Genomic DNA, 13,776 nt, shown 5'->3' with positions numbered 1-13,776 from the left:
TATATCCTCTGTCTCCAGGGTACCCACTTCGTTCAGCAGTGGGCCTATATTGCCTCTTGTTTTAGTTTTATTTGCTATGTATTTGAAGAAGCCCTTTCTATTGTCTTTAACCCGACTAGCAAGATTGAGTTCCAAGGAGGCCTTAGCTGTCCTAATTGCCTCCCTACATCCTCTAACAACTGTCCGATATTCCTCCCAAGCGGCCAGCCCCTCCTTCCATAATCCATAGATTCTCCTTTTCCACTTGAGTTTGCCCAGCAGCTCCTTGTTTAACCACGCCGGTCTCCTAGATCCCTTACTTGAGATCAGCGAGACCTCATCCTGTGACTTGCATCTGGTTCCAGAGGAGTCTCAACTGCATGCATGGGTGGGTCTTTTTCTGCATCACCTTTAATATAGGTAACAATGGTGCGCAAAATGTATAAGCATATGTCTAAGTAATGCATGGTGCTCAGACAGACCTGTGTAGCTATTAATACTGTCTGAGAAAATAAGAAATATTCCCTACATTCCAAACAATTTTCTTAGCTCACACCATCCTTCTTCACAAAATATGAACTCTTTCAAGTAAGAAACTAAATACCTACCGCCAAAACGAGCATAATGACCTTCTTTATTTACACAGAGGGGAAGTTTTTGTACGTGCGGCACTAGGCTGCTGCTGTTGGTGTAGAGGAGCCACACGGTGTCAGTGTGATGCAGAGAAAGAGCATCATGATCATCGCTGGGACCCGGCGCTAGGTCTGGCAGCCCTCTGCAGCAGAGCCAGGTGGCAGCTGGGACCCAACACGGCCTACGTAGTACCCAGCATAGGATGTATTTGCTGTTTCAGGGGTCGCTAGCTTGATACTTGTTCAGGTGGTGTATTAAGTGCTATCTAGGTTTATTACTAGACTACATTGCCATACTTTCTACACCATCTATCAAGAGCATCATGTAACTTAAATTAATACGCTCCAAAACTGCCTCATCAAAAAGGCATTTTTTACCTAAATGCACTCATGAAATAAAATGACAGACTGACTTTTCCTTCCTCCTTGTTTTGGAGAAGCAGACAGACAAAATACAGGTGCCAGTGGACAGTTCTTTACTTTCTGACTAAAGGACAGGCTGTTTCCTACCACCCCACAAGGTGCCCTGGTGTGAATATGCAGAGTACACACTAAAGAAATACTGGTTTAGTGAAGTCTAATAAATAACCTTTGAGACATCTTAGTCAAAACTGTTTGGAACAAGAACATGCTGGCTCTCACAATCAGCAGTCACTGTACAGCACAATGAGATTTTATCAGCCGGCATTATGTTTGCTTGTTTGGCTCTGATTTTAGTTGAGAGGGACATTGTATATGTCTCTGTGGTTGCTAGCAAATATACACAGTTTCTAAATTGTTTTGTGATAAGGGCTGTGGAGAATGCCATTCAGGAGCCAAAGAAAACATTACATAAATAGCCTCTAATGTGCTGTATGAAATTAAAGCACTCTTAAGGATAGAAGAGTCTTATCGGATTTCTGCATGTAAAAAGTCTATTGGTTCTTCATTCAGAAGCAAGTTTTTATCCAGAGAGTCCTTGCACTGTACAGGCTGGCTGTACTTCCAAGCTTTGCCATGCTCGTTATATACTTGCAGAAGTCAGAAAAGCCAGAACTGAAAATTCCATGTTGACAGACAGTCTCTAAAAGTCAGATACTGTGGCTGTTAAGGAAAGGCAGGTAACATTGTCAATGCTTCTTTAACAGCATTTCATTGGGTATCTAGTCAAATAACTGTAAAACAAAATGGTACTTCCACAGGGCTACCCATTAGTGCTACAGACCATAACGATGAGCATCAGCACTAGGCCTATAATGCAGCAAGCAAAGCCAAATGTTGCCTTTCCTTGCAGTGCTGGTTCCTGGTGGCCTCTTGTAGGCATAAGCCATGCTGAGATCCATTCGGGATCACTGGCAGGAGCATGTTCTGATCTATGTAGTGCTTTCTAAAGTGGCTACTTATTGGTTATGGACCTGTAGCTGGAAGAAAAGAAACATTTCATTTCTATGCCATCTTATAAAAATCTTTGGAGTCACAAGCAGAAGAAAAACCTCAGTTGAGCAGATTCCCTCAGGTGGGCAACTACAGCTGTAATGCTGATGGGAAAACCCATTGAGAGGCACTCAGGGCGGTTCCTGAGGCAAGATGAGTTGGCCTTCTTCGTTAACTCCAACCATCTTAGATTTCAGAAGCTTGGTCATCTTACTGAGACTTTTTGGCCTCCGAACAAACCTACAATTAGTACATGTATATGTAGAATATGTATACAATTAGAACAACATGTATAAATGGAAAAGGCTAAATTAGGGTGGCAGAAATTGGAAATTTGTGAAAATTAAGTTTTTCTCAGCAAGAGCCTGCGCTTTTGTTACCCATGTGCTTTTTACTTTTGCATTACAGGGTGTAGCTGTCCTTAACTAATCTGCTTTTTTTCAAATACTTGTTTCTCTCTTGCTCTGGATTCACAGTTAAGAAGGTGCAAATTTTGCACAGTATTATCTTTCTGTCTTGCTCTGGTTGGCTATGATGCTGAACACCAGAGTGGTTCATCTGTTTAGCTGATCTGTGTTCTTTTACCAATCCTCTGTCCTGGTTAGCTGGAACAGAGTTCTTTTTCTTCCCAGAAAAATTCCATCATAAACCACAACATTCTCCTCCTGCCAGGGTCTCCACCTGGGGCTGGAGGTGTGTGATAGCAGGGTGCTGTTACGGATGTCAGCTGGACCATACCCATTCTTGGATCAGCAAATGGCTCTGCACATGTGATGTACCTGAGAGTTAGGACAAAGTGAGTCCCTTTAGAGCATGGCGTTGTGCCAAATTACAAAATCCACAATGAGATGATCTCTCATCAGAAGACATCAAATGTCTTCTTTGGTTAAGAATAGACTTTTTAGTTGTACAGTTTAAGAAATATGTAATTAAGAAAGCATAATTAACACCATGCTGTATCACAATGTATAAGATTATATCTAATACCTTCCTAGATGTTATACTGGCTAAAGTCAGTATTTCAGGTCTATTTTGTATCCTTGTCTATCATATTCATTTACCATTTACACTGGCTTATCACTTCCTTAGTAGGTTGCACTTTTAGCTGTTTACAGAATACTTTATTGTGCAGTCTGTGCTCCTGCAACTGCTTATTGCCCAGCAAATGCCACAGGAGCCAGGCTGTGTCCTCTTGGGAGCCCTCCCAGGCACACAGCCCTGTGCAGTTCCCCTGATGCTGTAGAGCCTTAGGACTTGGGGCCACAGGTGGTCTAAACCAGTGTGACTGCAGTTATGTCAATTAGCTAGGCTGACCCAAGTCCTGAAAACTGGCTGGTTCTTAGCATTTAGGCAGAAGCAGGAAAACATATTTCATTGCTGCTGAAAGCTGCTAAATACCTGCTTTTAATAGGACTAATTAAAAAACCCCAAACATTTCTTTGGATTGTGCATTTCTTTCAGTGGCCCAATTAATGGGGCTGAGTAATGAATGGAGGCACCACTGGATTGCTTTTACGCTGTGGTACTGTGTTAGCAACCTTTTGGTCCTGCTCAGGAGGCTGTAAAATGCTTTGTTCCTCACAGCATAAACACTATTATACTACTATTAGGGTTGGATTTACTTACCATTAAGCAAACGTAAATACTCCTGCATTTGGCACTGCCCCAATAACAGGCCAGAGCTGAGGAATACTGCCACAACATGCAGTAGTTTCTGGAGGGACTTTTCTGAATCATCCCAAATTCACTACTCTGGGGGGCTGAGCTCGGACTAGCACTGAGAGGAGCTGAAATGGACTGAGCTAGGGTTAACGACTGCAAGCAGTCATTCTCTGCAGGAGCAATGCTGGATGATGCAGTGGAGATGGGACCTTAGTCATGCTTCTAAACTGTGTTCAAATGCTAAATGTGTTGAAGGCTTTAGTACAGTTTGGGAACAGGTTCCTTGAAGAAATTCCTGGTATTTCCTGGTTCCAGGCAGGCTGAAAAACACTGTGAGAATGTGGTGGCTTTTGGTATGTCCATTTATGGGCATGAATCAAAGGAACTGCAGGGAGGAAAAAAAGTGGAAAATGAGAGGAAAAATAAGTTAACTGAGCTACTTCCTCTCTCGGATTCTTCTTGGGTTTTGGGCAAAGCCTTCCACTGGTATTTCATCCCAATTTCTTGCTAACTGCTTCCATATGTAGGCATAGCATAACATCAGTTAAAGCCACATTTAAGCCCTGTTTTTAAGGAACTTAGGTTTTTGGTGGTAGGATGCAAAGTCAGAATGTTTGAATTATTATATGTTTAGGTAAGAATATTACCGTTCCTTCTTGCATTTAATGTTCTTCTCAGTGCAATGGTACGAGTACTTTCTGCAAGCACGATGATGAAAAAGCCATGCTACATGAAAAAAAAAAAATACAAATGATCTAGTTAAGAGCATGCTATTTCAAGTGATGTCCAAAAGTCAGTTTTCTCAGCTGAGTCCCCATCTTCGTGAGACAAACAACTGGATACTGTTCAAAGACTTATTTGTTCCTCTGTGGTTATGGATCATTAAAAGTGGCTCATTCTTGAAGAGTTTCTTAACTAGTGCCTTTTGGATGTTCCTTAGCTCTGAGGAATCTGACAAATTTCCATCTGGAGAGCAGAGCCTATTTTATATGAAAGGGCTATAATCCGTGTCTGTTGTTCACATCTGTATCGTGTTAGAAAGCTAAGCTGCAAATCCATGCAAAAGTGTTATGGTACAAAAATCCGAAATACGATGGCTTAGAGTTATTTCACAAATTATTTGATACTCTGGTCTCCAGCCACCTTGAATTCCTGTTTAATGATTAATTGAGTATCATGTATTAAATGATTACTGACTTCACAGTGGTCCCTTACCAACTGTATCATTAGTATTGCTGAAGATCCATTTTAAGGAGCTAGTCATTTGAATTAATATGCTTTCATATACTAATAAAATGCTTTAAAAGTACAGTAGCAAACTGCACAGTAGTATTTTCTGAGGATGCAAATATCTGAAAGCAACTTCCAAAAGAATGTATTTTAGAACCAATGTGAACCAATGTTGTCTTCCATGTAGGTGACTTTGGACGGTTGAACCCAAGTTTTGATTCTCGCATCTATGCATCTTAGGCACAAAGAATGAAATCAGGAAATACGTTTACAGTTGAAAGGCTCACATTTTAACGATCATTTAAGATGCCATGAATTCCACACAAGGGCTCCTTCTTCCCAGGATGCCTTTGAAAGTCTCACAAACAGTACAAGGCCTATTTACACTTACAGGAGAACTTAACAACAAAGTATTTAAATTTCTTTACCTTCAGATGTCAAACACCTAAGGAGCAGTGTAAAATGCATGCTTCTGTCAGAAGAATACATGTGTTCCTGGGAGAAAAAACAATGAGTGCAAATCATTATAATGCTGAGGTTTATGACCATTGAAGTGATCAGGGGAGAGCAACAACTTGCTAAACTGATCTGCATATGCAACATACTTCCTTATTATAATTCACAGTGGTAAAAGCAAACCACCATTGAAACATTGTGACAGGAGACCTCTTCTGACCCTCTCCCCCAGCCTGTGAAGCAGTGTGATAATTTGTCAGACGGCAGGCATTGCAGCGCATTACCAGGCAGAGGGTAGGTCGTGGTCCTGAGCTGTAGTGGGGGAAACCCTTTGTGGGTATATAAATGCAGATGGCCCTTCCTAAACCAGACTACTGCTACTGCTTTCTGGCCCTGCAGCCTTGTACAATAGGCATAGCTGGTGGACAGTGCCAAGGGATGCCATAGCCCTGTGCAGCTTAGGTGTCTGAGGTGCAGGACATGTTGCAGGGGACTGGGTGCAGAACCTGGGCAAATCTCATGAGCCAGTCATGAGGCTCAAGATGTTGATGTTATAAGGATAAGGAATGGCCATTCATTATAATGTCTGATATAAATTTGTAAAAGAATGCAGAGCAGTTCTGTTAATAAATGGGCTTGAGCAGCATCATAAACACTGCGTCTCTTAAAGGCATTAATCCCAATCTGCCAGGTATATTATGCTACCTTCTGTTCTGATCCTGATAGCTTCTACAGTGATGGCTATGACTGGAGTCCATGTACATCCTGTCCTTGCTGGAACTAGAAATGACAGTGTTCTTGTTATTTGGGGGGGGAGCCACAGCAGTGGTTGGAAAACCAGTCCTTGGGGTTGTAGGAGTGTTTGAAGTGTTTCCAGGGTGAACTGCATGGCCACATCATATTCATAACCTGAAAGAAAACTCAAACAAAAAAAACAAAATAGAGAAAAATGCTGGAGTGGCTCAGGGAGTGTAAGAGCCAAAGGCTGCCCAAAACTATTATTTAATATGGAACACAGAAAGTCACTTCCTCATGCCAGGAAAATTCCTCATATTATTTAGAGGAAGGGGAAATACTTCTATGGCCTTGTGCAAAGGCTGGTGAGGCCACTGGCAAGGCTCCCATTGACTTCCCATTAGTTCAGGGCTCTGTTGTCCATCATTAGTCAAAGCTGGTGTTATGCTGATTTGCTGCTAATGCTAGCTGAAATCAATGGGATTGGAAGGTGCTCAGGAAGGATGGACATTTTTGTAAGCTAACACTGTTTCACCACCAGGAAATTCCAGATTGAACTTGTTTGGCTGAAAAGGATTCTTGTTGGAGAGTTCTTGTTGTTTTGGTTTTTTTTTTTTTTTTTGAAAACAAGAACTAATGCTTCTAGTGCAAAGGTTAATTTTAAATTCAAAGAATTCCCTTGTCTTGAGAAAGGGACCAAAAAATAAGTCTGTTATTAACGTAGGACCTAGCACAGGACTGAAGCTTTCCTTTTAGCTTTAGGGGGATGAGGTAAGTGAATCACAACTGTCCTAATACTGTTTTTGGTTATCTGAGAAGAATGTTTGGACTGTTATCAAAATGTGTAGCTCTTACAGTACTGCTCATCTGTGGGCCTGGAAGAGTTTGAATCAATGGATGCTTTACACAGAACTGTCATGTAAAATGATTTGTTCCTAGTGACCAAGTAGGAAGGTATTTGCCATCTGAGTTCAGTGCTCTGTCCACCATACTATACTAAGGTTTTGATTCAAGGAAAACCGCATCTAAGTTAGCCCTACTCTGCATGAATGTTAAATCACGAGATCTTAAGAGGCCATTTCCAACCTGTATCATTCTGTGATTTTTATGATACAAGTCATTAGCTCTTCACTGAGAATTTTACCAGATTTTGGGCTTCTGCGTTTGATTTTAGAGTCAGGAGCCACTTCACGGCAGATACTTTAAAAATGTTTTTCTCACCTTAGCTGGAAACAAATTTTAACCAGTGGAACATGTCAAGGAAATTAAGCATGTTGCATGGTGTGTTACAGCAGGAGCTGAATGCTATGGTGACCAGCTGACTCATTTTAAAGCCACCACAAGTGATGCATTTGGAACCTGCTGCACTTTCTAATGCAACACTGGGCTTGCCAAAGCAAGCCTGGCCCTGCCCTCCATTCAGAACAGTAGCAAACTACAGTTGGTTCACTAGTAACAAAATAAGTAACCATAAATCATTAGCTTAGTGGCAAGTGTATGTGCTTCTTGACAAAAAACCCTCACAATGCATTACTTGATTTTCATCTAGTGCAAACCCAAGCCATTTTAGGAACATGTAAAAGAGTAGTGAAGACTAAAGGTAAATGAAATACCAAGCCATTTATATAAAAAATATAAATACTTTATTTTCAACTAAAAAGGTGCAAACATGTAACTTTTGGTCACACTTCTCAACAAATAAACTGTCCAAAAAGAGCCATTGTCAAAGAAAGAAACAAATGCTCAAGTGGAAAGACTGATGAGCTACAGAAGAGCCTTTTTTCTTAAAGCCACTTGTCCAATAAAGTAGAAGTAAATGTATTTTGCCAGATGATTGCTTTGTAAGGATGCGGGCACCTCTTGTTCTCAACTCGCCATTTGGCCCTATCTGAACAATTTCCACTAGAGTATGTATTTCATGCTTTGAATGCATTGTCAAACAAGCTTTAAATCCTACCTATCTTGTTCCAAAAAAGAAGGCTATCATTGAAATTTCAAAGCATTAAACAAAGGCACAAAACTTTAAATTAATTTAGATAACTGTACAAATATATATATACACACAGTATTTACAATATTAATAAAAAGTAGCTTGTTACAGGTAAATTAACTGCCACAAGCTGTCCAGTCTAACAGACATGATTCTGATTCTTGTTGACCAAGCCATATGAATCAGAGCGTCAGAGCTGAAACATTACTGTCCTAACAGAACACCTTCTACTTAGCACTTTGCTGGGTGAAAGTTTGCCTTCCAGCTGTTGCTGTTACTAAGCCAACACCAGCACACATGCTAACAGTCTCCTTCTGAATTGCACTACTACATGAAGCACACTGTACCACATTAAGGGAACATTTGCTTGAATCTGCTTTTCCTGCCTATTTCCCTTACACCCTTCACATCACCTCATGAACAATGTGTTCTGAAGCTGTGTCTTGCTGTGGTCCCACTGTCCATCTGTTTTACCTTCTTCTTCAAACCGCCATTTGGGGTCAGTAGAAAAATTGTCTTAAATCACATGGAACAGTTTGTTGAAATGAAAAAAAAAAAGAACTGATTTAAATACCTTGTGCTATTGAATCATGTTTACAAATTGAGATGCAGATCAGTTCAAGTCGGGAATTTAGTTAGCGTCTCCTTCTGGCTTTATGCCATGTCTCCATACATCTTCCTGTAGTACAGAGACTCAAAGATGTCATTGTCTCCGGGGCAGTTGTAGTGGCACGCGCAGGTCTTGATGAACATCATTTTCCTTTTCATGATCTCCCCATCAGGGCACTTGAACTCCACGGGGAGGGTGGTGGTTCTGTGGGGTGTGCAGCAGCGCCCGTCAGTGCAGACACCACAGAACTTAGCTCTGTAGGTCTTCACGCTGGTGCAGCCGGACAGCTCAAACTTGACAGGCTTGGAGATTTTGGGGGTGCGAATGCACTTTTTGCCTTTCTGTTAGGGTGTAAGTGAATACGAAGTGTTTAGAAGGTAGGCTTTCACACAGCACTAAGCTTGCAAGCTAAGGGCAGCAGGCACACTAATCCTTATATCATCTTCACTAGGCAAGTGTCTTAGCATCATAATACAGCACGAAAGAAAAATTCAGGACATTTAATTGTAAACTATTCATCACTGGGATACTACTCAAATTTCAAGGTAAACTACTTGAAACAAACTACCCGTCAAAACTACACAGTTTTTGGTAAGGCACTGTTTTTTAGTTAGTGGATGGAAGCATCCCTGTAGGTTATACATAAAGATTATTTACCTTGATGTTCTCCTCCAAGTCTGCTTCACAAGGTCTGACCATGCAGAGTCTACTCTGTTTCTCCAGTCTGCAGAAGGCATTATCATTGGTGACCCTGGTTGAGATGCCCATACCGCAGGTCTTGGAGCAAGCACTCCACTCCGTGGTCTGCACCAGACAGTTGGCACGCATCATTGTCGGGTCTGGACCGTAAGTGTCTTCCAGTCTGTAAGCTGCAGGAGACAGACAGCCAAGATGAGACCATCATCTGACCTCATGCCCTGCTAAAGGCTCTCTTCCCCTTCCTGGGAAATCTGAGCATCCACACTTACTGCAGCACTCCAGCTGCCAGGGTGCCCTGTGTCAACCCATCCCACTGTCTTCAGCCTCCATGCAGGGCACCTCTTCCCCCCAGGCTGCCTCCCACTGAGGGCCCCCCACTCACCAGCAAGTGCAGGTCCCACAGCAGTCTGCTCTTTGGTCTCGTCGCAGACCCACTCCTCGCAGCACTTTCCAGGGAGCTTCACCCGGCGCGGGTAGGGGCAGTCGGGGCTGGGCAGGCGGACGTCCATGCTGCAGAGGGGCACGCAGCCCACCGCCCCGTCCAAGCAGGTGCACTGGTACTTGCAGCTGCTCTGGAAGGACTCCCCGCTCCGGTACACCATACCGCCGAAGACGCAGGGGGCACCGTCCCGAGCTGCGAGGGGCAGGAGGCGGAGGGTGAGGCGAAGACGTCTCCCCGGCTTCCCCCTTTGCTAGACCCCATCCCGGCGGGACGCTGTTTCTGCCCCGCGGTTGGCCCTGGCCCGTCCCCGCTCACTCACCGGTGCAGACGCCGATCCTGCGGTTGGCGGGTGAGCCGAAGTCGCAGAAGAGCCCCTTGTGGTGGTCGCAGGGGTCGCGCTCGGTGCAGAGCTCGCCCAGCTGCTTGGCGCAGACGCGGCAGCAGCCGCAGCCGTCGAGCACCAGGGAGACGCCGGCGGGGCAGGTGGGGCCGGGCCCCGTGCCGCACTGGCACTGCCCGCTGCACTCCTGGCTCTGCGCCTCCTGACAGCGGCGGGGAGGGAAAGAAAGAGAAAGCGGGGCATCAGCACCGCTGCCGGGACCGCGCCGGCCGGAACTGGGGTGGCGGCGCCGCGGGCCGCGGCACTTACCGGGCTGAGGAGGGAGAGGAGAAGGGCTACGGCGAAGCTGGCGGGGGCCATCCCGCGGCGGTCAGCTGCTTGTGAGCGGCGGCGGCGAGGAGGCAGCGGCGGCGGGTTGCCCGGCAGAGAGGGGCGGTGAGGTGAGATGAGTCGAATCGAGGTGAGGCGAGGCGATGAGCGCTTCCCGTCGGGCGGCTCTTCTCAGCAGCGGTGAGCGGACGGGCCTGTCGCGGTGGGCACTGTGCAGGCTGCTACTCGCTGCCGCGCTGCGCTGCTCTGCTCCTTGCGAGTCCGGTGGGAGAGCGGCTGTGTGAGTGCTGCGCAGTGCCGGCAAGGACGCCCCTTTATACACGTCGTCGGCACAGCCTCGCCAATGGGCTGAATGGGGCCGCGGACAAACAGCGACATTCCGCGCATTCCTGCGCGCCGCGCCGCGCCGCCCGCCCCGCCCCACGCCGCCGCCGCCGCCCCGGAGCGGCCCTGACCCCTGACTCCCGCATTCCTCCGTCTGTTCCCCCCCTCCAACGCGCACCCCCTTCACGTCGTTTTATTTTTCATCCTGATGGTTTTTAAGTGTGAGTCCTCCCCGGAACCAGCGGCTCTGGGTACCCCCGTCCCGTCCTGCCCCCCCGGCAGCGCGTTATTCCTAGGCGGGCAGCGGGAAGGGGCGAGGGGGGCGGCGGGGCGGTTGCCAGGGGCATCCGGGAGAATCCGTTATTTCCCTTACTCGGTTCTCCTTGCTCGCATCTCGGCCCTCCCCCTGCAGAGGGGACAGGAGGCTGGTGCTTTTGGGGTGGCCCCGTCAGGGCCCTCGCCCCGGGGTGCCTGGTACCCAGCAGCGAATGGTCCCGGTGCTTTGGTACCATCAGAAAAGGTATAATTACGCTACCAGGTATAAATTGACTCTGTGTACCACTGAATCATACTGGATATTTGTAATGTGTTCCTTCCCTAATAGATGCTCTCTATGAATAGAGAGAGTGCCTATTTACTCTGAAATATTTGGCACAGCGGATGGAGTCTGAAGCATGGAAGAAGTGGCTATTATTTCCCCACTGCCTGTGTGCAGCTGTCATTTCTGAGCAACACGTTCCTCGCACATCCCTGCTTCCCAACCTCGCTGATGGTCCTACCCAGGATTACAAGAAGAGGGAACTGGCATGTTACTGCACTCAGCCAAAACCTTAACGTTGTAGGTTGTATTTGAGCACAGGACCTAAGCATTGTGTCTTGTATTAAATCACTGCAGAGAACTGTTATGTCTTTCTGTTTATTTATTTATACCAGGAGGATGGTTCTTCCCCCACCTCCCCATATATCATTTGAATATTCAGTGATGTCATGTTGTTTGACCTCAGCTTTAACGCAAGGAATGCCAGAGTTTTGGCTTTTGACCTATAGAAGTATGTTAGTGTTTAATGAGAGGGATCAGCTTAATTCATCTTATCAGGCAGACTGAAATCTGATGGATATCTCAAAAGATGTATCTTTTCATGCAGGCTTTCTCCCACTGCTGTACCCCGCTTCTTTCCATCCCTGCATATGCAGGCATACTGCCATACTATGATGTAGCAATATGTATGAGGGAAAAAGAAACAATTTCATGTAAAGCCCTGTTTGGTTATATTGTACTGTAAAACCGCTTTTTATTTTCTGCCAGCACTGTACTTTGTCTGGTAAAGTCATTTGAATGTCATTTCTTCGTGTTGAAATTCTCCATTAACAGAAATGAGATTGGCTCTGGAATTAAAAAATAGACCTCAGGGGAACAGTTATGGTAAATAATATATGTTCCCAAACCCTTGAGGCCTCCCAAAATCTGTACTTGAAAGACTCTTATGGCTTCAGTGCTGGGTAAATAATATGTGTACCAAGCTATGTATGACATGCATACCAAAATGCAAATGTAACCAGGTAAACAGAATGCCTTTTTTAAGTGCCTAAATATGGTAGGAGAACCATCAGAGACCCATCTCCTATCAGAGAGGGAGAAGCTCTAGACATGTTTAATAACTTTCCGTGTTAGAGTATTTTTTTCAGAGAAATAATATTATTAAACAAAACCTAAGAATCTTACTGACAGAAAAAGTATGTTTAAAAGTAACAAATCACCAGAAAGCAAGGAAATACAAAATTAAAGGGTAAGTCTGTCCTGAGTCCTCCCACTGTGGGCCAAGCACAGCAAGACCCATAATACGCTCGCTGCCTTAAGAAAAAAGACTTAAATAGACATTTGGACTTCAGAACTGATTCTGGTCTTGCAGCGCTGTGTATCGGGCATTAGCCCACTGAATTGCAAGGTGTACCAACCCATGACATTGGGTAAGAATCAGAGTCCATCAGGTTTACATTTTGTCTTTCTGGCTTCTGTGCTGTTGGATGTGACTCATTGACTACCTCATATATGCATGTGTGTGTATGCACAGGGGCAAAGGGAACCTGGAAGCAAAGGTGGTTCTTTCAGAGTCCCATCAGTCTTCAGCTTATCCTTTCTGATGGCAATGTCCTGGGTTGGAGAAGTATGTCTTGGCATTGACAAATGAAATAGTTAAAAAGCACTATTTTTGGCTTCCATGCAGGTGTTTATACAGCACATGCTTTTATGATAGTATATTTTTTCTGCTGAAACTAGGAATTCACTACATTGGCCTTGCAGACTTGTTTACACAGCTATATACGGTATGCGTGTGTCTACATCGGCTTCAGTTGGTATAGCTTCTTTGGTGAAGTCTTGTAAAACATACAGGTGTGGATAGGCTGCATTCCTCTCCTGTGTTTTTCCTTCTTGTTTTTTTTTTTTCCTCCTTCCCCCCCAAAAGCCACTTGATCAGGTATCAGACATACTGAAAATCTGGCAAGACTACAGGAAAGTGGCTAGACTTGGAGTGTTTGTGTACTTAAAGAAAGAATCTTGCACATTTTCAACTTTCAGTCAGATATTTTTTTATAAGAGCAATTGGAGGTCTGAGCCAGCCCTCAAAACGGAAATCAAAAACTCCCAGAGAAACATTCCCGAGGAATGTGAATCTGATCCAACAACCATACGCAATGCACATACAGTACTGTCAGTCTTATAGGAAGTCTTGCCATATATGGACAGCTGGACCCTGAGCTGTTTATCATCACGATAGGTTTGTAGCTGGCTTCAGACATTTCTGGCTTGCCTCGGGTTTGGCATGCCAATTAGTTCCTTTCCCAAAATGCTCGCCAGGATATTTCTTAAAAATTGTAATAAATATATCTTCAAAATCCTGAGAGATGCAGTTAAAGTTATGTTAGCAGGCGTTT

General features: G+C 44.7%; 1 protein-coding gene and 1 long non-coding RNA gene across 2 annotated transcripts; one reads left to right on the top strand and one right to left on the bottom strand.

The window, feature by feature from the left end:
- Positions 1-7,727: 7,727 nt before the first annotated feature.
- CCN2 (cellular communication network factor 2) lies at positions 7,728-10,834 on the bottom strand. Its single transcript, XM_065680858.1, has 5 exons — positions 10,498-10,834; positions 10,168-10,390; positions 9,789-10,040; positions 9,365-9,576; positions 7,728-9,048 (listed from the first exon to the last, which is right to left on the bottom strand). The coding sequence occupies exons 1-5, from the start codon at positions 10,546-10,548 to the stop codon at positions 8,752-8,754; spliced, it is 1,035 nt and encodes a 344-aa protein (XP_065536930.1). The 5' UTR covers positions 10,549-10,834; the 3' UTR covers positions 7,728-8,751.
- Positions 10,176-11,743, top strand: LOC136015214 (uncharacterized). The gene is made up of 2 exons (XR_010613107.1): positions 10,176-11,362; positions 11,447-11,743. It is a non-coding gene; the product is annotated as an uncharacterized LOC136015214 (long non-coding RNA).
- The last annotated feature ends 2,033 nt before the right edge of the window (positions 11,744-13,776 follow it).

Source organism: Lathamus discolor, chromosome 5 (assembly GCF_037157495.1).
Source record: "Lathamus discolor isolate bLatDis1 chromosome 5, bLatDis1.hap1, whole genome shotgun sequence".
Classification (NCBI taxonomy): Eukaryota; Metazoa; Chordata; class Aves; order Psittaciformes; family Psittacidae; genus Lathamus; species Lathamus discolor.
Note: the sequence above shows the minus strand (reverse complement) of the source record. Positions and strands in the feature narration are given on the sequence as shown.

Excerpts from the sequence above, each read along its gene's own strand:
- CCN2 (XM_065680858.1), bottom strand. The coding sequence starts at position 10,548 with ATGGCCCCCGCCAGCTTCGCCGTAGCCCTTCTCCTCTCCCTCCTCAGC. Across the intron at positions 10,391-10,497 it reads TCCTCTCCCTCCTCAGCCCG|GAGGCGCAGAGCCAGGAGTG; the intron begins GTAAGTGCCGCG and ends CGCCGCTGTCAG. Across the intron at positions 10,041-10,167 it reads CAGGATCGGCGTCTGCACCG|CTCGGGACGGTGCCCCCTGC; the intron begins GTGAGTGAGCGG and ends TGCCCCTCGCAG.